Source organism: Neovison vison, chromosome 7 (assembly GCF_020171115.1).
Source record: "Neovison vison isolate M4711 chromosome 7, ASM_NN_V1, whole genome shotgun sequence".
NCBI classification, from domain to species: Eukaryota; Metazoa; Chordata; class Mammalia; order Carnivora; family Mustelidae; genus Neogale; species Neogale vison.
In genome coordinates this window covers 190,548,653-190,573,286 of record NC_058097.1, presented here as the reverse complement: position 1 = coordinate 190,573,286, position 24,634 = coordinate 190,548,653, and the positions used below count along the sequence as shown (strand labels likewise).

At 41.5% G+C, this 24,634-nt stretch overlaps 2 protein-coding genes and 1 non-coding gene across 3 annotated transcripts in view; all 3 read left to right on the top strand.

The window, feature by feature from the left end:
* The window catches only part of NUP160 (nucleoporin 160), a 54,043-nt gene extending 45,294 nt beyond the window's left edge, over window positions 1-8,749 (top strand). Inside the window, exons 28-36 of the mRNA XM_044259311.1 lie at window positions 10-170; window positions 1,547-1,607; window positions 2,364-2,474; window positions 2,651-2,774; window positions 3,298-3,399; window positions 4,224-4,365; window positions 5,970-6,095; window positions 7,035-7,139; window positions 7,778-8,749. Coding sequence (XP_044115246.1) covers window positions 10-170; window positions 1,547-1,607; window positions 2,364-2,474; window positions 2,651-2,774; window positions 3,298-3,399; window positions 4,224-4,365; window positions 5,970-6,095; window positions 7,035-7,139; window positions 7,778-7,867 — 1,022 coding nt within the window. The 3' untranslated portion in view covers window positions 7,868-8,749. The remainder of the gene's footprint in view (window positions 1-9; window positions 171-1,546; window positions 1,608-2,363; window positions 2,475-2,650; window positions 2,775-3,297; window positions 3,400-4,223; window positions 4,366-5,969; window positions 6,096-7,034; window positions 7,140-7,777) is intronic.
* A 797-nt stretch (window positions 8,750-9,546) lies between these two features.
* Window positions 9,547-9,648, top strand: LOC122914838. Its single transcript, XR_006385907.1, has one exon. It is a non-coding gene; the product is annotated as a U6 spliceosomal RNA (small nuclear RNA).
* Window positions 9,649-19,387: 9,739 nt separating this feature from the next.
* FNBP4 (formin binding protein 4) overlaps window positions 19,388-24,634 on the top strand; it is a 42,994-nt gene continuing 37,747 nt past the window's right edge. Inside the window, exons 1-3 of the mRNA XM_044259310.1 lie at window positions 19,388-19,643; window positions 20,598-20,687; window positions 23,947-24,083. Coding sequence (XP_044115245.1) covers window positions 19,400-19,643; window positions 20,598-20,687; window positions 23,947-24,083 — 471 coding nt within the window. The 5' untranslated portion in view covers window positions 19,388-19,399. The remainder of the gene's footprint in view (window positions 19,644-20,597; window positions 20,688-23,946; window positions 24,084-24,634) is intronic.

Below are 24,634 nucleotides of genomic sequence, written 5' to 3'. Positions count from 1 at the left end.
GCCTCCTAGCTGGTACAGTGATGTTTGAGTACGGAATGCGTCTTGGCAGAGAGGTTCGAACTCTGCGGGGACTTGAGAAACAAGGCAACTGTTACTTGGCTGCTGTTAACTGTTTACGACTTATTCGTCCAGAATATGCATGGATTGTACACCCAGCATCTGGTGCAGTGGTATGAAAGCTTTCCACCTTGGAGTTTGGGGAGTATTTCACTTAACTTGGCTTGGTCCTTTTGAAACTATCACCTCGTTTTGTTTCATTTTGTTTAAAATTTCTGCTGGGATATTTATGAACTTCATCTATTTTTGCAGCAATTCCTTTGTTATATATTACCACCCCTTTAGTTCTCAAGTTTAGAATTATTGTTGGAAGAAGTACTTGCAGAATGGTTTTGAGTTAGACCTAACTTCAAGCAAATTACTTAATTTTTTGCTACCCAATTATCCTCTTGTATAAAATAGGAATGATCATGGTGATGATATCTGCCTTATAGGATTGTTTGGGTATTAAATGAGGTAATTCATGTAGAGTGCTTAGAACAGTGACAGTGCCTGGCCTGCAAAAAGTGCTCAGTAAATGGTAGCTGCTTTTATTTCATTCATTTTTGTTCATTCCATCTACACATAACTGTTTTACACTTTTTAAAAATGCTGATGGCGTCATATATGTGCAGCTACTCATGTTGTATATCATTCGTGCATGTAGTAGGCTGTTTCCCAGGGTCTGTGGTGGAGAATATAACTCTGGAACCAAGGAAGATCAGGTGGTTTATATGGAGGTTAAGTCAACATCCTTAGACCCAGTAACTGTTAGAACTAGCTAAGTGGGTCAACTTGGCAAACAACTCCATAGTTACAGAACCTTTGTAAGTGCCATGCTAGTTGAAATAAACATAATTTATGTAGAGAGAATTTAAGCATGAAAGCTCTGGATCACAAATACTGAGTTAGTAATATCAAAATTAGATACAGATGACCCTTGAGCAACACGAGTTTGAACTGCGCAGGTCCACTTAAACACAGTTGTCTTCAATAAATGGAATAATGTAGGGGCGCCTGGGTGCCTCAGTCAGGTGCCAGACTCTTGATTTCAGCTCAGGTCATGATCTCAGATTCATGGGGTTGAGCTCCGCGTTGGGCTCAGCGCAGCGTCTGCTTGTGATTCTCCCTCTCCTTCTCCTTCTGCCCCCACTCACACATCCTCTGTCTAAATAAATAAATTTTTAAGGAATCTTTTTAAAAATATAAATGTATTTCTCTTACAATTTTTTGAATAACATGTTCTTTTCTTTAGCTTCCTTTATTGTGAGAATACAGCATATAATACAGATAACATAAAAATATATGTTAATGAGAGTTTATGTTCTTGGTAAGGCATCCAGACAACAGCAAGCTATTAAGTATTAAGTTTTTGGAGGAGTCAGAAGGTATATGCAAATTTTCAACTATGTAGGGCATTGGCGTCCCTAACCCTCATGTTGTTCAGGGGTCAACTATACTAACTTCTCAACTTTTCATTAACTTTTAATCACTTGTTTTGTCTTCTCAGTATGATCGTCCTGGAGCATCCCCTAAGAGGAATCATGATGGAGAATGCACAGCTGCTCCAAGTGAGTTGGGGGTCTCCTGTGGATTCTTGGCTTAAGCAGTAATTATGTAGCTGTGTTATAGTATTATCTGTATTAAATGTGTGGTTTTATATAGTGATTGTAACATGTAGAGCAGTGTAAAAATACTGTAACGTTTCTTTTAGCTTATTTTCAGTATTTTAATCTGCTAAAAATTGTCTGGTTGCTCTTTGAAAACTTCATATGGCTATATGAGAAATGAAAATGCTTTAAAAAGAGTGTTGTTTGCTGTATTTAAATCAGCATAGTATCAAACTTGTTTCAGCAGGCTCCTTGGATATCACCATGGAGACATGATATTCCTCCTTAAAGAGCTTGGGCTCTAGGACATACCAACCCTAACACTGCTCTGGGGTTGGACACACCAACCCTTAATTCTGCTTCTCTCACTGTGGGCATGTTCCTTTCTTTCTGACCCAGTAACAGCATTTCTGAGTTGTAATAGTTAAATGATATTCTGTGCAAAACACAATGTAAGCATCTCCTCAGCTGCAGCTGTTTTTACTGGAGTAGCTTGATTTAACCGAGCTGTATGCTGGAAACAGGGTGTTGCTTTATTTTTAAGTTCACTTTTATGGAGTCCTCCTTCTCCCCCCTGCCATTTCCTTCCGGTGCCTTTGGAATTGACATTGAACTACTTAATGTGTAGTGGGAATTGACTGGCTGAGTTAATAGGCAGTGATGATAGACACTTCCTTTGCACTTTGGGAATCGAATATATTTTCCTTTGGTTTCTAGCCAATCGGCAGATTGAAATCCTGGAACTGGGCGACCTCGAGAAAGAGTGTTCCTTGGCCCGCATTCGCCTCACTCTAGCTCAGCACGACCCATCGGCAGTTGCGGTTGCAGGTAGTCACACGGCAGTCTGGGGACACAGACAGCAGGCTAGACACGGTGTGCTAGACCAGCATGCCAGACGGGCCAAGCACCTCTTCCTGCTCCTTGGAGAGACCTGTCCCCAGAGGCTACTTCAGGTCACTGGCAGGCACCACTTGCCACTAAATAACTCTTTTTGATTTCCACAGGAAGTTCATCAGCAGAGGAGATGGTCTCTCTCTTGGTTCAGGCTGGCCTTTTTGACACTGCCATATCTCTCTGTCAGACCTTTAAGCTCCCCTTAACGCCAGTCTTCGAGGGACTTGCTTTCAAGTATGTATAAAATTGTCTTTCTGTTGTCTTCATTTTCTAATGCAGAAATATTGCACTGCTGCCCAGTGTGAACCAGTGGTCACAGCCAGTTGTGCTTTGAAGAAGTGGTTTTTTTAGCCCACCACGGTGACCTTTTAAAATTTCTTTTAGTTAATTATAATTTTTTTAAAATCTTCATTTATAGCTTCTCTTGAGAAGTCAAAAATTTGGCATCCCTAGCCCCACATTCCCCCAAGATAGTAGGATATGTGGTCTAAATAGTCGTGTCCTTTTTAGAAAAGGCATGTCTTCTCTTCATTTTAATAATGCCTTGTACCTAAATACTAAACTTTCAGAATTTTTCCTTTGGAAGTAAATGACCCCCTAACACCAGTGGCCTTGCAGGTCATCCATTTGTGTGGTTCTGAGGAAGGTGCAGCAGACTGGAGCTAAAGTTATCATCTCATCTCTGGTTTTGGTAACAAAAGAATGTGGTTCTTTTCAGCAAGTCAGTTTACCATGTGTGGAAACGTTTTCATTGCAGATGCATCAAGTTGCAGTTGGGAGGCGAGGCGGCGCAGGCAGAAGCATGGTCCTGGCTAGCAGCCAATCAGCTCTCATCTGTCATCACCACTAAGGAGTCTAGGTACAGCCCTGGTGCTCATCCGCCCCAAAAGGGCTTACCTTCCAAATACTTCCCTCATGTACCCTCTTAGTGTCTACTGAATGCACTTCTGCTTCTTTAGAAACCTTCTCTAACCTTCACCTTCAGAAAACTTCCCTCCCTTTAATAGAATTTACGATTTCTGTTGCACAGCTTGGTGCTTTAGAATTGGAACATTTTACAATTTGGAGGTGCTCTGACATTAGTTTTCAGTCCCTAAATTAGCACATCAATATCACTACTAAAATACAGATACATCACTCTCATCTTTTACATGAATCTAATGCTTGATTGGGCTTGGAAACAGTGATCTGAGCCAGTTTCTCTGTTTTAGGGATCTGGAACAAAGAAGTTAGTCAAATTGTGTAGTCAAGTAAAGATGTAGTTAGTGGGAGAGAAATAGAATCCAAGTCATTTGGTTTCTAATACTATCCCTAAACCACATTAATCCTAATAATATTAGTTGCCATTTAGTTATATTACCAATTCAGTTGTGAGTCTCTAAAGATTTTTTTCCCTTGTAAATACATGCTTTGAATGGTGCTGTAAATATCTGTTAAGAATCTAGAACTCGGGGCACCTGAGTGGCTCAGTTGGTTAAACCTCTGCCTTCAGCTCAGGTCATGATCCCTGGGATCATGCCCCACATCAGGCTCCCTGCTCTGCGAGGCGACTATTTCTCCCCTCTCCCTCTGCTACTCCTCACTGCTTGTGCTCTCTCTCTCTGCGTCAAATAAATAAGTAAAATCTTTAAAAAAAAAAAAAAAAGAATCTAGAACTCATTAGTCCCTTCTGCTTTCTTCAAGTGCTACAGATGAAGCATGGCGACTATTATCGACTTACCTGGAAAGGTACACAGTCCAGAATAACTTATATCACCACTGTGTAATCAACAAGCTCTTGTCTCATGGAGTGCCTCTGCCTAACTGGCTTATAAACAGTTACAAGGTAAATGGTATCTTAATTTGTACAGAGTAAGATACTGAGCTTTACAATTAAGAATAAATTTCATGAGATGATTAAAAAGAAAAGGTGGTAATTTATGGATATATACTGACCTATGCTTTGGGCAGCTTCTCAGTGTTAGTTAAATACACTAAGAATAGCTTAACTTGAATTCCGTATGGAGTACTGGGTGTTTAGAATTAAAGTTCTGCAGGTTAGTGATTAAATTAATGCCTGCTTATTTGCCAACAGAACAATGAGTATATACTTAGAACAATGACTATATGTGTGACACAGTATTTACTGTTACTCAAAAAATTCACAGAAGTAAGTAGAGTAGTTTTCAAAACTACAACAGGGTTTAAGTTTTTGTCAAAATTGGATTTTTGGACTGCCTACCTCAGAATTAGTTGGGTAGTGGGCTTCTTCAAATACAGATTCCTGAGCCCCATTCCACACTTAAACATTCAAATTAATCTGGAGCTAGGATCTGAATCTGTACTTTAACAAGTTTGTAATTTGATACAGTGCATGCTTAAGTTTGAAAACTATATCTAAAATACATTGGGTAGGGTAGGGAAAGAGACTGTAAAGCTTAAAATCAGGAAAGTTTATCTCCTTTTGGGGGGGTGCTATTTGTTTAAGTTAGAAAGTAGGAAAGGCGGCTAAGCTGGTAAAAGGACTGTGATCAAATCAGAATATAGAAAGCGTTATTACCTAATTAGCAGAGCCCTTCCAAACCAAAGTTGTTTCACCCTGAGTTAAACAAATTTAGCTCAGGTTTGGTTTTTTGTTTGTTTTAATTTTATTTATTTATTTGACACACAGAGAGACAGAGACAAGCAGGGTGGGTAGCAGGCAGACAGGCAGAGGGAAAAGAAGAAGCAGGCTCACTGCTGAGCAAGAAGCCCAATGTGGGGCTCGATCCCAGGACTCTGGGATCATGACCTGGGCTGAAGGCAGACACTTAACCGACTGAGCCACCCAAGTGCCCCTAACTGAGGTATTTAAAGTTGATAATTCTTTAAACTTCTTTTGCATTTGTCATTCATATATTTCTGAAAATAATGTGAACATATTGCTCTTTAGTATTCAGTATTTCTGAGAAGGTATGTTGACTTTTACTACTACTGTGGAAACTGAAGTAGAAAAGTGTTAAATAAAATGCATCTAGGATGCCTCGGTGGCTCAGTCATAATCATCTGTCTTCAGCTTAGGTCATGATCCCAGGGTCTTGGGATCCAGTTCTGTGTTGGGCTCCTTGCTCAGCAGGGAGCTTGTTTCTCCCTCTCCCTGCTTGTGCTCTTTCTCTGTCCTCTCTCTCTCTCTGACAAATAAAATCTTTAAAAATTTATAAATAAATAAAGTGTGCCTTAGATCACAAAATAGGGCAGGAAGGCCACTTAACAAGATAAAGTCTCACAGGGTACCCAGAAGTGACTGGGCCCTTAGGAATCCAGCCCTTATCCCAAGATGAGGAAACCCAAATGCTTATTTACTTATATTTTCAAGTATAAATGCCAGGGAATTAGACACACAGCACTCTTCAGTTATTGCCCAGGTAACATGGAAATAGGTAGATATTCGTAATCTCTGACTTTTTACAGAAGGTTGATGCTGCTGAGTTGCTCCGTTTGTACTTAAACTATGACCTTTTAGAAGAAGCTGTGGATTTGGTTTCAGAATATGTAGATGCTGTATTGGGGAAAGGACATCAGTACTTTGGAATTGAGGTAGGCATGTATGCATGTTTCTTTTTAATTGTGACTTTATCTTCCTAATAAAGTCAGGATGTGAAAGTAAATTGAACTATAGGACAGTGGATTTAACCTTTACTCTTTGTAGTTATACGACTAGTTTTCTCCACAATCAGGAACCGACACTGTAGGGGTCTCCAGGTTCCTATTTATAAAACAGGAATACATTTCACTTTTCTCCATCAAAGAAATAGAGCTTTAGTTAGTATTTGGAGGAGTTAAGTAATTAAAAACAAAGTGTTCTTTTCTGTGTGCCAAAGACTATGCTGAGTCTCTGTAAGTGTTTTCTCGTTTAATCCTTACAGCCACCTCTGAGAGATTGTTTTAACCTTTTTTTTAAATGCATGAAGAAACAGAGACTCAGAGGTTTAGTAAGTTGCCAAAGTTCACACAGATGGTAAATAGAAAAACCAGGTCTAAAATCTAGGTCTAGTTAACTACAAAGCTAAGCTCTTAAGCTACCTCGGGAAAGTATTGAGAACTCTGAAAGGTGAGCTTTCTCTTTCTCAAACTTTTTTCCCCAGATAATTGGAATTAAGTTTCAGACTGTAAATAGTCTCATTCATTGACATTAAGAATTTTTTTTTAGTTCATTTTTCCTCACTAGGCTTTAGGGCTCCTTAAAGACAAGAGGCGACATGAATTTAAAAATACATACGAAAATACATACATACATACATACTTACATTTGATTTAACTGAGAAAAGGACAAGTTTCCCAGTTGAAAAGAGAAGCAAGGTGGGGAGGAGGAGTTGTACAATTGTGTGTCCGTGTGCGTGTATGTGCAATTTCTTATTGTAAAAAAAATAATAATAATAAAGAATTTTATGTTACTCAAACCCGCGAACTAACTGCCCGAAAGAAATGGTCCGCTTTTGAGATGTTCTTCAAATAGTAGATATTTTCCCTTTTCAGTTTCCACTGTCTGCAACAGCTCCAATGGTGTGGCTCCCTTACTCTTCTATTGACCAGCTTCTCCAGGCTCTGGGAGAGAACAGCGCCAATAGTCACAACATTGCTGTAAGTCTGTCCTCTCGTGAGGCGTGGATCTTCCATAAGCCCTTGTCCTACCTACCACTTACTCCTAGAGCTTGCTCTTCAGTTCTCAAGGATTAAGGGGAGAGCAGAAGCCATTTGTTGCCCTTAACATGCTGGCCCAATCCCTTTACAAAATGATTAGTTAAGCCAGATGTAGCCTCTCTGGCTCTCAGAAGACAGCTTGTAATGCTTTTATTAAAATACTGGGGTGGGGTCGGTGGGGTGGGGGGGTCGCTGGGTGATGGGCATTTAGGAGGGCATATGCTGTGATGAGCACTGGGTGTTACAGGCAACTAATGAATCATTGAACACTACGTCTGAAGCTAATGATGTACTATATGTTGGCTACTTGAATTTAAATTTAAAAAAATACTGGTGTGATTTGCATGTTTAGAAGACTCATTGGGATAACAGGATTGGGATACTGCATTTAACAGAGAAGTCCGATTTTATCAGTAGTCACAGTGCAGACCCCTGTACTGAATGTTGAGTAAATGAAACAGAGCGGCGAACATCATTATAAGGGGGAGGCTGGTTCATGAAATCAAAGTGCTTAAAAACTTTTGTCTTTTTTTAGTCCTTGATCTATTCTATAACGATTCTCTTCTTTTCTCCTACAGCTATCCCAGAAAATACTTGACAAATTGGAGGACTACCAGCAAAAAGTTGATAAGGCAACACGGGATTTACTATATCGTCGGAACTTGTGATCCGGACGGTTGCTTAGCCTTTGTAACCGCTTGGTGCCTCTTAGGGCTTAAGACTTTACCCTACAGGAAGCCTGTATTCCAGGACAATTTTTATACCTGTAAATGATGTATACAACGTCACGTCTGCATTCTGCGCAAGAGAGGAGGGCAGAGGAATCACAGAACCTGTGCTTGCTGGCGGTGCTAACACACAATTTCTGGTTTTCAACCTTGGTCTCAAACAGCTGCTTTTGTATATGATTCACAAGCTTTTTTAGAGTTTCTATTTTTTTAAACTACCGAAGACATTCTTTATCTGCAAATTAAAACCCACCCTCACTTTCCAAAATAGCTGATGGTGGTTGGCTGCTTGTAGCTACCCACCAGAAGCTGTCACTGCAAATCCTTCCATTCTTCCCTATCACTTTTTGTATTTCAATGGAGTTATTTTGGTCCAGAACTGACATGTATTTTCTGTATTGCAAACAGAGGCTAATGATTTTGCATACTCTTTTCATTATTTATTGTGGAGTTTTTGTATGATCTTCAATAAAGTTTTAAATAATTTGCATAGATTAAACCTAAAATGATGACCAGCTATCAAAGAAGATACCTTATTTTGAATCTGGTTCTGAGGCTAAAGTTGAGTAAACTCTTAGCTAAGAAAAAAATTGGAAATTTTATCTATAAGAATAACCAATTTTGAAGGTAAATTCTGTTAACTTCTATGATTTATGATAATCAAGCCGGACTTGATCATACTACTTGTGTAATAATGTATTGGACCAAAATATAAACTTTCCTGGTCAGATTCAGAAGTCATGCCTGCAAATTTTGGGGAAGGTGAAAAACAAAATCTTGGATTTTATTCTGTATATTAAAATTTATCTTTTAAGGAAATGATCTGTATATTGCTTATATGCCCTTTGACCTTTCTTGAGTTTTCCATAGCCTTTACTTTTTATACTGTCAATACCATATTTACATTATATATTTTAAATAACAATGTGAGCTTCACTGTGGTACCATTTACTGGTAGATAACTGAGATATATGGTTGTTCATTTTAGCTGTGCCATGATTAATACGAAGTATTTGATGAAATGAGCAACTGGGAAAGCCCTTACCCTGCCGGAGCTCTATAAACCTGTAGCTTCTAACTTTGGCAAGACATATATATATATAATATACTTATATAACCAAATATATACATAGAAAACCAAGAGAAAGATCTCACAGAACATGTATCCACACTCACTATGTACCCTGATGTTTTCATGAGTTTAATGGACCCTAACCCATAGTCTGAAAAATAATCAAATCCTCTTTGAGCCATTTTGGAGAACAAGAAGTATTTTGAGCCTGGTCCTGTTCCAGAAACTTACCCACTTGTGTTGTTCATGGTGGCAGTTCACACGACCCTGACCAGTTTTTCCTGTTGTCAGTATTTTGGTTCAAGACCTAACCCATCTTGGAGCCAACCCAGCTCTGCTTCCATTTTCTTCCACCTTCTTCACTTTGGTTCCCAACCAGAGCAGAAGGTAGAGATTCTTTCACTAAACTTCTCTCTCCACTTGAGGTCTGCGTTTTTGTTTTCCCAGACCATGTGATATATTTTAATAGCTCATAATAGCGCTATTCCTTGTTTTTTTCCACTTCAAAATTTTCTGATTACAAAGTTAAAAGAACTCCCTCCTGTGGTTGCTGTGGCAGCACATAAACCAAAAACTGGAACAATACAGAGAAGATTAGCATGGCCCCTACTTGAGGACACAATTTAATGGAGCAATCCACTAAAAAAAAAAAAGGAAAAAAGAGCTCCCTACTTTTTTAGTACTTAGCTACCATTATGGGTGCCTCCGTGGAGCTGCTGACTCTTGATCTCAGCTCAGGTCTTTTATCTCAGGGTTTTGAGTTCAAGCCCTGCATTGGGCCCCACACTGGTTGTGGAGCCTATCTAAAACTGAATGAATGAATAAAAGATAGATAAAAATAAAGGGGTGACTCTAAGGGCAAAACTTCAATTTTTGATGTAACAAGATACAAAAGATAAGGTCCCCACCTTACCAACCTGTGACAATAAGATGGCACCTGTGAATAATGGAATTTATGACAAGTTGAGTTTCATATTGACCATCCTTACCAGGTTTATAACTGATTTTTGTGACCTGCCAAGAAAGCCAATGTGTTCTGCAAACCATGTCGTGCAGTGTCCACAGTGCGTTGTCACCACCGCCATTTGTTCTTGCTGCCACGCTTGAGTCCTACGCTTGAGGGTCAGCTCTCACCAGCTCACTACTGGTTTTTCTTTTTTTTTTTCTTTTTTTTTTTAAGATTTTATTTTATTTATTTGAGAGAGAGAGACAGTGAGAGAGAGAATGAGCGAGGAGAAGGTCAGAGGGAGAAGCAGACTCCCCATGGAGCTGGGAGCCTGATGTGGGACTCGATCCCGGGACTCCAGGATCACGCCCTGAGCCGGAGGCAGTCGTTTAACCAACTGCGCCACCCAGGGGTCCCACTACTGGTTTTTCTTTCCCCATTCCGAATCCCTCCCACATGCTGTGTTGTCTCCTAAATCTCCACTGAGCACTTAGGGGTAAAGAAAAACAAACTTAAAAAGCGGATGCAAGATCTGGAAGCTCATACAAACCACAAAGATTCATCCCCATAGATTCCATTCTTCGACCACCTTTCAGTTGCCAGCCTGCTCTGGTGTGCCTGACACCAACATTCCTCTTGCAGAGAGAAATGTAAATTTATTTTTTTAAAAAGATTGTATTCATTTATTTGTCAGAAAGAGAGAGAAAGCACACAAGCAGGCAGAGAGGCAGGCAGAGGAGGAGAGAGAGGCAGGCTCCCTGCTGAGCAAGGAGCCCGATGCGGGACTCTATCCCAGGACCCTAGAATCATGACCTGAGCCAAAGGCAGCGGCTTAACCCACTGAGCCACCCAGGTATCCCGGAAGAAATGTACATTTAAATGGAATTTCTATTTAATTAGTCAACAAAGGGAAAAAGTCTCTCACATGGTAGGTAACAGAATTTACCCAACTTCCCTCAACCCAGTACATTGTTTTCTACTAGAACACAGTATAACAGAAGGTTCTAAAGTGTCCTTTAACCTTCACAGTTCTTTTCAGTTTTGTCTGTACCTAGAAACTGATAGTCCTATAATATTGTTTTTTCATAAATTGAGACCTTATTGTAATAGGTAACTCAACGCCAAGCCAGAATAAGGTAACTTTCCACATCTGCACAGAACTCCACCATCAAAGGACCAATTTTTTGTTCAAATGACCCATGTCACCCTGTATAAACAAAAATATATAGCCCAGGGGCGCCTGGGTGGCTCAGTGGGTTAAGCCGCTGCCTTCGGCTCAGGTCATGATCTCAGGGTCCTGGGATCAAGCCCCGCACCAGGCTTTCTGCTCAACGGGGAGCCTGCTTCCCCCTCTCTCTCTCTGCCTGCCTCTCTGCCTACTTGTGATCTCTCTCTCTCTCTCTCTCTGTCAAATTAATAAAATCTTAAAAAAAAATATATATATATATATATATATCTCCCAGTAAATGAGGTTTCATGGTTTAAATGAACTTATTTCTGTAAAATACACAAGATCAAATAATGTAGTATAATAATACTTTTGGGCCCTAGGTTGGCTCAGACAGTAGAGCACATGACTCTTGACCTTGAGCCTAGATATGTGTAAAATTTACTGTAAAGAGCCAAGTAATAGTTCAGGCTATGTAGTCTACATATGGTCTCTCATATATTCTTTGAAATTTGTTTGTAGAATCCTTTAAAAGGCGTGATTTAGCTGTAATTTGCCCACTCCTCCTCAAGATCCTTAACACCTTCTCTGAGGCCAATCAGCAAAATATGTCCCCTTCAAAAGCCAGTGGTACCCAACCCTGGCTAAACATTAGAATAATCTAAAGAACATTTATTTTCTTTTTTAAAGACTTTATTTAAGAGAGAGTGAGCAAATGAGAGAGAGAGAGAGAGAAAGAGCAGGGGGAGGGAGAAACAGACTCCCACTGAGCAGGGAGCCTGACATGGGGTTCCACCCCAGGACTTGGGATCATGACCCAAGCCAAAGGCAGACGCTTAACAGACTGAGCTATAGGTGCCCAGCATAACCTAAAGAGCTTTAAAAAAAAAAAAAAATGATAGGGGTGCCTATCTGGCTTAGTCAGAGGAGAATGAGTCTCTTGATCTCAGGTCCTGAGTTCCAGACCCACGATGAGTGTAGAGATATTTAAAAAATAATAAATAGGGGCATGTGACTGGTTCAGTCAGAAGATCTTGCGACTCTTGACCTTAGGGTGGTGAGTTTTGGCTCCACATTGGGTATAGAGATCACTTAAAAACTTAAAAATAGGGGCGGCCTAGGTGGCTCAGTCAGGCATCTGCTTTCCACTCAGGTCCTAGGATGGAGCCCGGGATCGGACTCCCTGCTCAGTGTGGAGTCTGCTTTTCCCTTTCCCTCTACCCGCCCTTGCTCGTGCTCTCTCCCACGCTCTCAAAATCTAAGGAAAAAAAAAAAAACTTAAAAATAATAAAAATAGGGCGCCTGGGTGGCTCAGTGGGTTAAGCCGCTGCCTTCAGCTCAGGTCATGATCTCAGGGTCCTGGGATCGAGTCCCGCATCGGGCTCTCTGCTCAGCAGGGAGCCTGCTTCCCTCTCTCTCTCTCTGCCTGCCTCTCTGCCTACTTGTGATTTCTCTCTGTCAAATAAATAAATAAAATCTTAAAAAAAAAATTTAAAAAAAAATAATAATAATAATAAAAATAATAAACTTTAAAAAAAAAAAGAGTTTAGGGTACCTGGGTCCCTCAGGTCATGATTCCAGAGTCCGAGGATCCAGCCCAATGTCAGGCTCCTTGCTCAGCTGGGAGGCTGCTTCCTCCTCTCCCTCTGCTCCTCTCTCTTCTCATGCTCTCTTGCACTCAAATAAATAAATAAATAAATATTAAAAAGATATCTTTAAAAAAATATTTTACTTATTTATTTGAGGGAAGAGAGAGAGAGAGCATGAGCAGAGGTGAGGAGGAACAGAGGGAGAAGAAGCTGGATCCCAGGATCCCGAGGTCTGGACCGAAGCTGAAGGCAGATGCTTAATCGACTAAGCCAACCAGGTGCCCCTAAATAAATACACTTTTTAAAATAAATAAATAGAAAGATACATAGATAGATAAACCAATGCAGGGCTCGATTCCAGGACCCTGGGGATCATGACCTGAGCTGAAGGCAGTTGCTTAACCAACTTAACCACAATCCCCTGGCTTGTGGCTCTTGATCTTGGGGTCCATGATGGGCATAGAGCTTATTTTAAGAGAAAAAAATTGATATGGGCTCTGTACTCCCACCCCCAATCCTGATTTAGATTTTTATACTGCTTTAGCACTTGCTCTCCAGATGGTTCTATGAACAGTCAGGGTTGAGAACCCTGGTTATAAATATTACAGTTATTTCAGTCACCTCCAGAAATGTAAGTTCCCCCAAGGGAAAAACCTTTCCCGTTTCTGTGCACTCTGGTTTAGCTCATAATCTCAACTTGGTTCCAGCTGGTTATATAATAGCATCTAGACGTCTGTATAAACAAAAGACATTAATAGTAATAATAGCTGAGGTGCCTGGGTGGTTCAGTCATTGAGTGTCCGCCTTCAGCTCAGGTCATGATCCCAGGGTCACAGGATGGCCCTCGTTGGGCTCCCTGCTCAGCGGGAAACCTGCTTCTTCCTCTCCCATTCCCCCAGCTTGTGTTCCCTCTCTGGCTGTCTCTCTCTCTGTCAAATGAATAAATAAAATCTTTTTAATAATAAAAATAAAAAATAAATACCCATAAAAATAGTAATAATAGCTACCATATAATGATCGCTTCTTTTGTTCCTGGTACAAGGCAAAGATCTTAAAACTATGATCTCATTTAAACTTCACAACAACCCTATGAATACTGTTACTGGCACATTTTACAGTGCTGAAACAAGTTTATAGTTGTTAAGAAACATGCCCAAGTCGGGGCGCCTGGGTGGCTCAGTGGGTTAAAGCCTCTGTCTTCGGCTCAGGTCATGATCTCAGGGTCCTGGGATGGAGCTCCGCTTTGGGCTCTCTGCTCAGCAGGGAGCCTGCTTCCTCCTCTCTCTCTGCCTGCCTCCCTGCCTGCTTGTGCTCTCTGTCAAATAAATAAATAAAATATTAAAAAGAAAAGAAAAGAAAAGAAACTTGCCCAAGTAATCACATCTGGAAGGTGCTAAAGCTGAGTTTTGAACCCAGACATTTAGCTGGAACTCCAGCCAGATATTTCTTCCTTTAAAAAAAAAAAAGAGGGGTGCCTGGGTGGCTCAGTGGGTTAAGCCGCTGCCTTCGGCTCAGGTCATGATCTCAGGGTCCTGGGATCAAGTCCTGCATCGGGCTCTCTGCTCAGCAGGGAGCCTGCTTCCTCCTCTCTCTCTGCCTGCCTCTCTGCCTCCTTGTAATCTCTCTGTCAAATAAATAAATAAAATCTTTAAAAAAAAAAAAGAGGGTATTATATTATACTGTTTAAGATTTTATTTATTTGACAGAGAGAGAGAGAGAGACCAACCAGGGGAGAAGTAGAGGGGAAGGGGGAGGGAGAAGCAGGCTCCCTGCAGAGCAGGGGAAGCCAGATAATGGGGCTTGATCCCAGGACTCAGGGATCATGACCTGAGCCTAAGGCAGTGGTTTAACCAGCTGAGCCACCCAGGTGCCTCAAACTACTATATTTCAATATATTTCAATACTCTTCGCTCGAGAAATAAGTGAGAAAACTGTGAACAGCTTTGAAATAGCAATTTCTCCCATTTCTAGCTGCTAATTATTCAGAAATCTTGGGAGTCTAAACTTTAGACACTAATCCAGATATTTTTCCCATAGACAAGAAAAAAACTCTTGCTATTTATTTCAAGTCTGTATATCTACATGAAGTACATTCATTCAAAAATTGACTGTTCATGTCCCAGAAAGTACATTTCATAAAGAGGGGACAAAATGGACAAGTCACTGTCTTCATGGCTTTTGCATCCCAAAGTTGTCTGGTTCATTCATAAAAGCATGCAACTTGGGGCACCTGGGTGGCTCAGTACTTAGGCATCTGCCTTTAGCTCGGGTCATGATCCCAGGGTCCTGGGATTGAGCCCTTCACTGGGCTCCCTGCTCAATGGGAAGCGTGCTTATCCCTCTCCCACTCCCCTGGTTGTGTTCTCTCTCTCAGTGTCTCTCTCTCTCTCTCTCTATCTGTGTCAACTAAATAAATAAAATCTTAAAAGGAAAAAAAAAAAAAGATCATGCAATGTTTGATCTTGGGGTTGTGAGTTTAACCCCCATGTTGAGTGCGGAGATTATTTTAAAAACGTAAATTTGGGGCACCTGGGTGGCTCAGTGAATTAAAGCCTCTGCCTTTGACTCAGGTCATGATCCTGGGGTCCTGGGATTGAGCCCTGCATCAGGCTTTTCTGTTCCTCTCTTTGCCTGCCTCTCTGCCTGCTTGTGATCTGTCTATCAAATAAATTAAATCTTCAAAAAAAAAACTTATAAAAAACATAAATTTAAGGGACCCCCTGGGTGGCGCAGTTAAGCCTCTGACTCCTGGTTTCTGCTCAGGTCCTGATCTCAGGGTGGAGATATTGAATCCTAAGTCAGGATCTGCTCTCAACGCTCAAGAGTTTCCTTGAGATTCTCCCTTCCCTTCTTCCCTTCCTGTGTCCTCTCTCTCTCTCTAAAATAACAAACAAACAAACAAATAAATAAATAAATAAATAAATTTTAAAAGATTTCATTCATTTATTTGACACAGAGATAGAGAGATCCAGAGAGCACAAGTTGGGGGAATGGCAGAGGGAGAAGTAGGCTCCCTGCTGAGCAGAGAGTCCTATGCCGGACTCCATCCCAAGACCCTGAAATAATGACCAGAGCCAAAGGCAGATGCTTAACCAACTGAACTACCCAGGCACCCCAAATGAATAAATCTTAAAACAAGAACAACTTGGGAGCACCTGGTGGCTCAGTCCATAGAGGATATGACTTGTGATCTCTGGGTTGTAAGTTCTCTTGATCTCAGGGTTATAAGTTCAAGCCCCACTTGGGTGTAGAAATTACTTAAAAATAAAATCTTTGGGTTATGAGGGAAATACAGATCAAAACCACAATGAGATACCACCTCACACCAGTCAGAATGGCTAAAATTAACAAGTCAGGAAATGACAGATGCTGGCGAGGATGCGGAGAAAGGGGAACTCTCCTACACTGTTGGTGGGAATGCAAGCTGGTGCAGCCACTCTGGAAAACAGCATGGAGGTTCCTCAAAATGTTGAAAATAGAACTGCCCTATGACCCAGCAATAGCACTACTGGGTATTTACCCTAAAGATACAAACGTAGTGATCGGAAGGGGCACGTGTACCCAAATGTTTATAGCAGCAATGTCCACAATAGCCAAACTATGGAAAGAACCTAGATGTCCATCAACAGATGAATGGATAAAGAAGATGTGGTATATTTACACAATGGAATACTATGCAGCCATCAAAATAAATGAAATCTTGCCATTTGTGATGACGTGGATGGAACTAGAGGGTATTATGCTTAGCGAAATAAGTCAGTGGGAGAAAGACAACTATCATATGCGCTCTCTGCTATGAGGAAGTGGAGATACAACCTTGGGGGCTTGGGGGTTAGGAAAAGAATAAATGAAACAAGATAGGATCAGGAGGGAGACAAACCATAAGAGACAATCTCACAAAACAAACTGAGAGTTGCTGGGGGGAGGGGGCTTGGGAGAGGGTGGTGGGGTTATGGACATTGGGGAGGGTGTATGCTATGGTGAGTGCTGTGAAGTGTGTAAACCTGGTGATTCACAGACCTGTACCCCTGGGGCTAAAAATACATTATATGTTTATTAAAAAATAATAATTAAAAAAATCTTTGAGTTATGGACATTAGGAAGGGTAAGTGATATGGTGAGTGCTGTGAAGTGTAAGCCTGATGATTCACAGACCTGTACCCCTGGGGCAAATAATACATTATATGTTAATAAAAATAATTAATAAAAACATTAAAATCTTTTTTTTTTTTTAAGATTTTATTTGACAGACAGATCACAAGTAGGCAGAGAGGCAGACAGAGAGAGGAGGAAGCAGGCTCCCTATTGAGCAGAGAGCCCCATGCGGGGCTCAATCCCAGGACTCTGGGATCATGACCTGAGCTGAAGGCAGAGGCTTTAACCCACCGAGCCACCCAGGCGCCCCTAAAAACATCAAATTCTTTTTTTTTTTTGTAAAGATTTTATTTATTTATTTGACAGACAGAGATCACAAGTAGGCAGAGAGGCAGGCAGAGAGAGAGAGAAGAGGAAGCAGGCTCTCTGCGGAGCAGACAGCCCGATGCGGGGCTCAGTCCCAGGACCCTGGGATCATGACCTGAGCCAAAGGCAGAGGCTTTAACCCACTGAGCCACTCAGGTGCCCAAAGCATCAAATTCTTAATGGGGGCTTCTGGGTGACTCTGCCATTTAAGCATCTGCCTTTAGTACCTGTCATGATCCCAGGGTCCTTGAAATCATCTCCAGGTCAGGCTCCCTGCTCATCAGGGAGCCTGCCTCTTTCTACTCCTCCCCACTGTGCGCTCTCTCTCTCTCTCTAACAAAATCTTTAAAAAGATAAAAATTTAAAAACAACATTCTGAGGGATCATCTATACATTATAGATAATGATATACAGGGTTCTGGTGAGAATAAAATACACTTATACTTGGTTGTTTTTGTTTTTTAAGATTTTATTTCTTTTGGGGGCATCTGGGTGGCTCAGTCAGTTAAGCAGCTGCCTTCAGCCCAGGTCACCATCCCAGCATTCTGTGATCCAGGCCAGCATGGGGCTCCCTGCTCAGCAGGAAGTCTGCTTCTCCCTCTCCCTCTGCTTCTCTCTTTCTCTCAAATAATAAATAACACCTTTTTAAAAAAAGAGATTTATTTTGAGAGAGAGGAGAAAGTGAGCATGAAGCAGGGGAGGGGCAGAGGAGAAAAGCTGACTCCCTGCTCAGCAGGGAACCTGATATGGGGCTCCATCCCCTTACCTTAAGGCAACCCCTTAACGGACTGAGCCACCCAGGCACCCCTACAATTGTGCTTGTAAAGTGCTTAGACAGTGGCTCACACATAGTAAGGACTCACTAAATGTTAGGTATTATTAGTATGTTTTAGTAAGAACTGAGCAGCTGGGGATATAAAAATAAATACGCTCAATATCTTAAGATTGAGAAGAGGGAAACGGATAAAACGGACTTAACGGCAGAATGTCAAGCACTGGGGAGGGGCTCAGCACTGATACAGGGTTGAGAGATTATGCCTGCTCTGGATATTGAGGAATGGAGAGTTTTGCCATGTGATAGTTTATTAGCTAGTCTTTAGCTGGCTGGCTCCAGAGGGGTAAGAAGGGGACGGGGTGGGGGTGGGGGGCGGAGGGCTAAAGGAAGAGAAGTCTAATAAAGCAGGTTGAGAATCAATGGACTAGACTGGGTAAGCTCCTGTACCCCATCGCAATAATTTACGGTTTTTCCTCCTATACAGTATAACGTCTAGTGATTTTTTCCAGCTGATAAGAATTTACAAAAGCATAAAGACCCACTATTTTAGGGCGCCTGGGTGGTTCAGTCTGTTAAGCGGCTGCCTTCGGCTCAGGTCATGATCCCAGATCCGGATCGAGCCCCGCATCGGGCTCCTTGCTCAGCGGAGAGCCTGCTGCTCTGCCTACTTGTGCTCTGTCAAATAAATCAATAAAATCTTTTTTTTTTTAAAGATTTTATTGATTTATTTGACAGAGATCACAAGCAGGCAGAGAAGCAAGCAGAGAGGAGGAAGCAGGCTCCCCGCTGAGCAGAGAGCCCGATGCGGGGCTCGATCCCAACACCCTGAGACCATGACCGGAGCCGAAGGCAGAGGCTTTAACCCACTGAGCCACCCAGGCGCCTCTAAATCAACAAAATCTTAAAAAAAAAAAAAAACAAAAAAACCCCCTACTATTTTAGTGTTCAACGTCATACCCAAAGTAAGCAACAATAATCAGGACGAAAGTCTAGAAAGGCCCTGAAATGCAGCACAGCTTCCCAAAGGCTAAAATAAAACAAAACAGCCAACAGCAAGCCCAGAAAAGGGACAAGATGGAGGACAAGGGGATAAAGAAAAGACTCCGCAAAAGACGCATGGGTGGAGTCCGACGTAATGGAAAGTCATTCTAATTCAGGCCCTTCCGCGCTATTGGCCTGACTCTGACTCTTTTTCCTTTTCCATTGGCTCCTGGCTCCTTCGATGGATCAAAACAGCCAATCGCCCAGCATCGTGGATAAAGCCCGCCCTTCCTCTCTGAGGGGAGTAGCCAGAAGAGCCTAGAGGACCCAAAGCGCTTGCGCGGGCGCGCGCTCCACCGGTTAAAAGCAGATTCTTTCAGGAGGCGGTGTCGCGGTGCATGAATATTGATTACGCAGCGCCGCGCCGAGCGCCCGCCCCTCTCGGCTGGCCGACGCTCGCGGCTCGCGCTCGGGCTCGCGATGGGGAAGAAGTCCCGGGCGGTACCCGGCCGCAGGCCCATCCTGCAGCTCTCTCCGCCGGGGCCCCGAAGCAACACGCCGGGCAGGGATCCGGAGCCGGAACCCGACACGGAGCCGGACTCGACGGTGGCGGCGCCCAGCCAGCCAGCTCCGGCGGCGCCACCGCCGCCGCCGCCGCCAACGACGACCACGGTGACTGCTGCTGCCGCCGCGGCCCCGGACGACTCGCCTTCAGAAAGTAAAGGTGCGCGAGGGGCCCCGACACTTAGGTGGGGAGTCCGAAACTCGAGCTCGAGGCTTGCGGCTGCGGCGACGGCCGTGGGAGGAGGAGAAATCCAGGCCGGCGTGGGGGGGCTTCCTGCACATCCGAGGCCTGCTGCGTGGGGCCCGAGGGGAGGACCGCTGAGGGCCCCGGGGCCGCGCAAGGGGCCCGCGGCGCCGTGCGCGCTCGCCCGGCTGACCGAGAGGCGCCATCTCTGGTGCGGGGCTCGGCCTGGCATCCCGAGTCTCCTCGACGTGCAGTCTCGGCTTTGCATAACTTACGGATATTTGTGAAAGTACGAGCCTCTCGTCCGAGGCCTCGTGACCGGGAACCTGGCCTTCCAACACACGTCATGTGTTTTTCCCTTCGTTTTTGTCAAAACCGAGAGGGACCCTCTAGAAGGCAGCAAACCCATTTTATTGTGGCCCCCGAATTCCTTTAGAAGTGAAACTGGTGCGATCCCCAGTACTTGTGTGTTCCCACAATGGCCCTTGGATTAAGAGTAACTGCGGCGCTGCTGCGGGAGCCAGATGCCCGAGAAGCCGCGACCGTTTCAGGCGCTAAAAAATCACGTTGGGTAGTTCCTGCACTGTGCGGGGCGGGGCGGGGGGCTGGGGAGCTAGAGCTGTGTTGTTGTAAAGGCCGCGTAGTAGCCCGGAGATTTGCTGTGTCTGTATTTTTAGACGTTTACATTATTTCAGATGTATTTCATGTACCATAATCATATTCTTAATGTTAAAGTCACGTGGAAGAGGCCAGTTATGCTTGTTGATCGTCTCCCGATTATTTGGGTCAGTGATGAATTTACACAGCCTGTTTTCAGATTGGTGAAATAGAGACTGGGAAGGTCAAATCGAAGATTGTTTGGTCATCTGTAGTGTTTTCTCTGGTCCATTGGCACACTGGTTTTCTTTTGTTCTTTTCTTAAAAATCCAGATGAGCAGGAAGTGGTGGTGGAGGTTCCCAGAGTTCCGAATCCTCCCAAACCAGTCATGACCACCAGACCTACAGCCGTTAAAGCAACAGGTACAATTTTTTTTTTTTCATGTTTTCTACAAGGTCTTTCTTTCCTTAAGATCAAGTTGGGTTTATATGTATTTTGTTGAATGCTTCAGTGTCGCAAATTTACTGTTCTCCCATAAATGGAAATTTAAAATTTTTGAAAATGAAAGTAAAATTTTTCTGAGGGCTTGCTGGTATATACACATTAATCAAAGCAAAATTTGTTGTTGCTTTTTTCTCTGTACCCAAGATACTTTGTACTGCTTTTCTTCTAATGCTGTTTTGTAGTTTTCCGGCTCCCCTGCTAGCTTGGTGTTCTTCAGAGACCTCAGGAATGTCTTTCATTTGGTGCATTTCTTTTCCAGCACAGTGCTTTGAGGTACCTAGTGAATACTTGAGGAGCTGAAAATTGCCCTTATTAAATATATTTTTTTTAGCATTAAGGAATATTCGGATATACAGGAAATGCCAAGAATGTTAGTTTTCTCCATTCTTTATATGTCTTGAAAGATCAAAATATGTTTTGTACTAAACATCTAATAATTTTATTCTTTTAAGTTTGGAGGTTTCTGTATGCTATATAAATACACCTGAAATAATAGATGCTTGTTCCTCTCTCCTTCTATTTGCCACTTCAAAAAAAAATTGTTAAAATGTTTTTATAATACAGTAGAGCAAGCATATCTAATACTTTTATGCAGAAGAACATTAGGGTAATATGCATATGAAATTCTCTAAGGAAAAATTCAGAGTAGCCTCTGAAATTAGATCAATAGACTACTATGATGCTTTTAGCCTATTGATAATAGTTTCTGTGACCAAAAGAATTAAAACTGTTCAAATGTTGGGGCGCCTGGGTGGCTCAGTGGGTAAAGCCATTGCCTTCGGCTCAGGTCATGATCTCAGTGTCCTGGGATCGAGTCCCGTGTCGGGCTCTCTGCTCAGCAGGGAGCCTGCTTCCCTTTCTCTCTCTGCCTGCCTCTCTGCCTACTTGTGATCTCTCTCTCTCTCTGTCAAATAAATAAATAAATAAATCTTTAAAAAAAAAACCAAAAACTGTTCAAATGTTATAGTTACTAGAAATAAGACACAGTTACTGTTTGAAACTTACAAGCAAGATATACACCTAAGAAATAATTTTCCACCTAATGTGGATTGATTTGCAAATGGTGCTTATGGAGGTTTGAACAGTCAGCATCCCTCTCAAAAAAAAGACTGCTAAGGACTATGGCTCTGAAGAATGTCCTTGCTTCCTCTGGTTTTATATAGAAACAACATCTCAGTAGTGGTCTGGAGTAGGTCCCATGAGGTTTTGTTTATTTATTTATTTTTTTAATTAAGTAATTTTACATAGTACTTAAAACTTTTTTCAGTGTTATTCTAAATTCATGCCTATTCCTTATCAGTGATGAACTAAATTTCATGTGATTAGAACTTAAATGCATTTCACAACTTGCTTTTATCTTGCTTTTATTCCTTTAGCATTACTTTCCGTCCCCTTAGCATTATTTCGTGTAATCTTATAATGATCTGATTAATCATGAATTAGTACTGCATCAGGTACTGTGCTGTAATTTGCTTTACGAGTCCCCTGAGTGCATTTGAGTTGTTCACAGCTTTATTACTTAATAAAGCTGTAGAATCTTTGTGTGAAAAAATTTTTGAATTATTTTGGGGGTTATACTCTGAAAAATGGGACTTTGTAGCTGAAAGAAACTTGAAGAGTTTTGTGGGTCTTGATATATGTAACCACATTATTCTTAAGAAATAATTTATGTTGTCTCTACAGTATTAAGTATGCCTATTTCCCCAATATATTGGGTTTAATCATTTTCATTTATTTTGCTGTTTAACAGTCATTGTGTTATTAGCTTGAAAGAGGTTTGATGTGTGTACTGTGAAAAGCTCTGAGGTAAAAAAGGAATAGGTGGGGCCTTGGCTAAACCTCTTGCCTGTGAGACCAACTTTGAGTCTGGGGAACTACCTATCCCTGCTTGGGGAATTTTGTAATAAAAATTCCATGCAGCTCATCTGGTTGGAACCTTTTACCAAAGGATGTAGAATTAAGGCTAATGATTTAGATGATTATTTATAAAATTTTTCTGTAGGAAATATTTATAAATTCCCCCCCCATCACCCAAAAACTCAGTGCTGAATACTAAAGTGCAGATTCTTTTCATACACAAAGGCTTCTTTTCCTATTACTACCCTTACTGGGCTATTACCTCTTATCAGAAAATCAGGAAAGTTGACGAACATGCCACAAAATGATGAGAAATAAAATACTTGATAATTGGAAAGTGGAGAACTGTCAGATGTCCACTTAAAAATCTTCCTAATCAGAAAAAATTTAAAGAAAATAAAAATCTTTCTAATCAGTTTTAAATATTTTAGAAATTGGTATTTAGTATAAGAACTTATATATTAAAAATAATGAAGGCAAGATATATATGACTAAAGCAATGAATGTGAACTATGATAAAAGGAATTTTTATTTTTAGGTGATTTCATGAATTCATCTATGGAATTATGGTAAAACTGTATTTTACTTCCTGATGAGTCTGTTCATTTACCAAATATTTATTGAGAACATAGAATGTTGCCAGGTACTGGGAAATTTTATCTTACTGATAGCTGAAAAGTTTAGCTGGTGTTTAACATTTAATGTACTTATTATAATGAAATGATCTATTAAAAAGAATATATATGCTTGTTTAATTGTAACAGAGTGGCCCCAGGTAGGACAAAAGGAAATGGCGTACATAGCATCACAGAGGCCATACCTGATACATCTTGAGTTTGAGGAAGACACTGGTGATTAGTTGCTGGGTTTTTGTTGTATGCTTTGATTCTAGCACTTAGAATTCCATTATTATTTGTTGCTTCTTGTTTGAGGAAAAATCACTAAAGAAAGATTTTTAGTTTAAAAATCTCTTTGTTTATCTTCTAAACCCTAATTGGCTTGCTTGTTTGGGATGGACACATAAAGCAACAAATTCTAAACTCAAGATTTACCATGTGCTATTTTGACAGAGTATGAGGTTGAATGATTGTGTATTTTGAGAAGGATATCAAGCAGCTATGTGAATGATTTTATTAGCTCTAAGCATAATGTAATTTAAATCTCTCTATGGTAGTTCAGTGATGATTTATTTTGAGGTTGTGGTCTAATCTATAAGTAGAGTAAATGTAAACTCTGACCGAAGAACCATGTCATATTTTTTTCTTGATACTTCTTGTTTCCTGGCATTGTTATTAACACTGTTTACCATTTTGCTTGTAGGAGGTCTGTGCTTACTTGGTGCATATGCTGACAGTGATGATGATGAGAGTGATGTTTCCGAAAAACCAGCACAGTCTAAAGAGGCAAATGGAAACCAGTCAGCTGATATTGATAGTACACTGGCCAACTTCCTAGCGGTTAGTGGTGCTTTTGTTTGGGTTTTTAATTATTGAAGCCACTTTGGGACCTGGATCTCAAGTGATTAGCCTACTTTTTTGTCAGACTCAGTGTTTCCTGCTCCCTTCTTTTCCCTTTCCATCTCTCTTCCTTAATCCCTCCCCACTGTTCTCTTCTCTTTTCTTTCTGTAAAGGTTGTAAGGAGGAGAAGAACGGAGAATTACAGGGTTTGAGGAACTTTTATGTAGTTGGGAGATGAGAGTTTTGATTTGAGAAGCTGAAAACTGTAGAACTTTTTTTTAAAAGATTTTTTTTTTTTTAAGATTTTATTTACTCACTTGACAGAGACCACAAGTAGGCAGAGAGGCAGAGAGAGGGGAAAGCAGGCTCCCCGCTGAGCAGAGAGCCCGATGTGGGGCTCGATCCTAGGACCCTGAGATCATGACCCAAGCTGAAGGCAGAGGCTTAACCCACTGAGCCACCCAGGTTCCCCTTTTTAAAAGATATCATTTATTTATTTGACACAGAGAGACAGTAGGAGAGGGAACACAGGCAGGGGGGTGGACTTCCT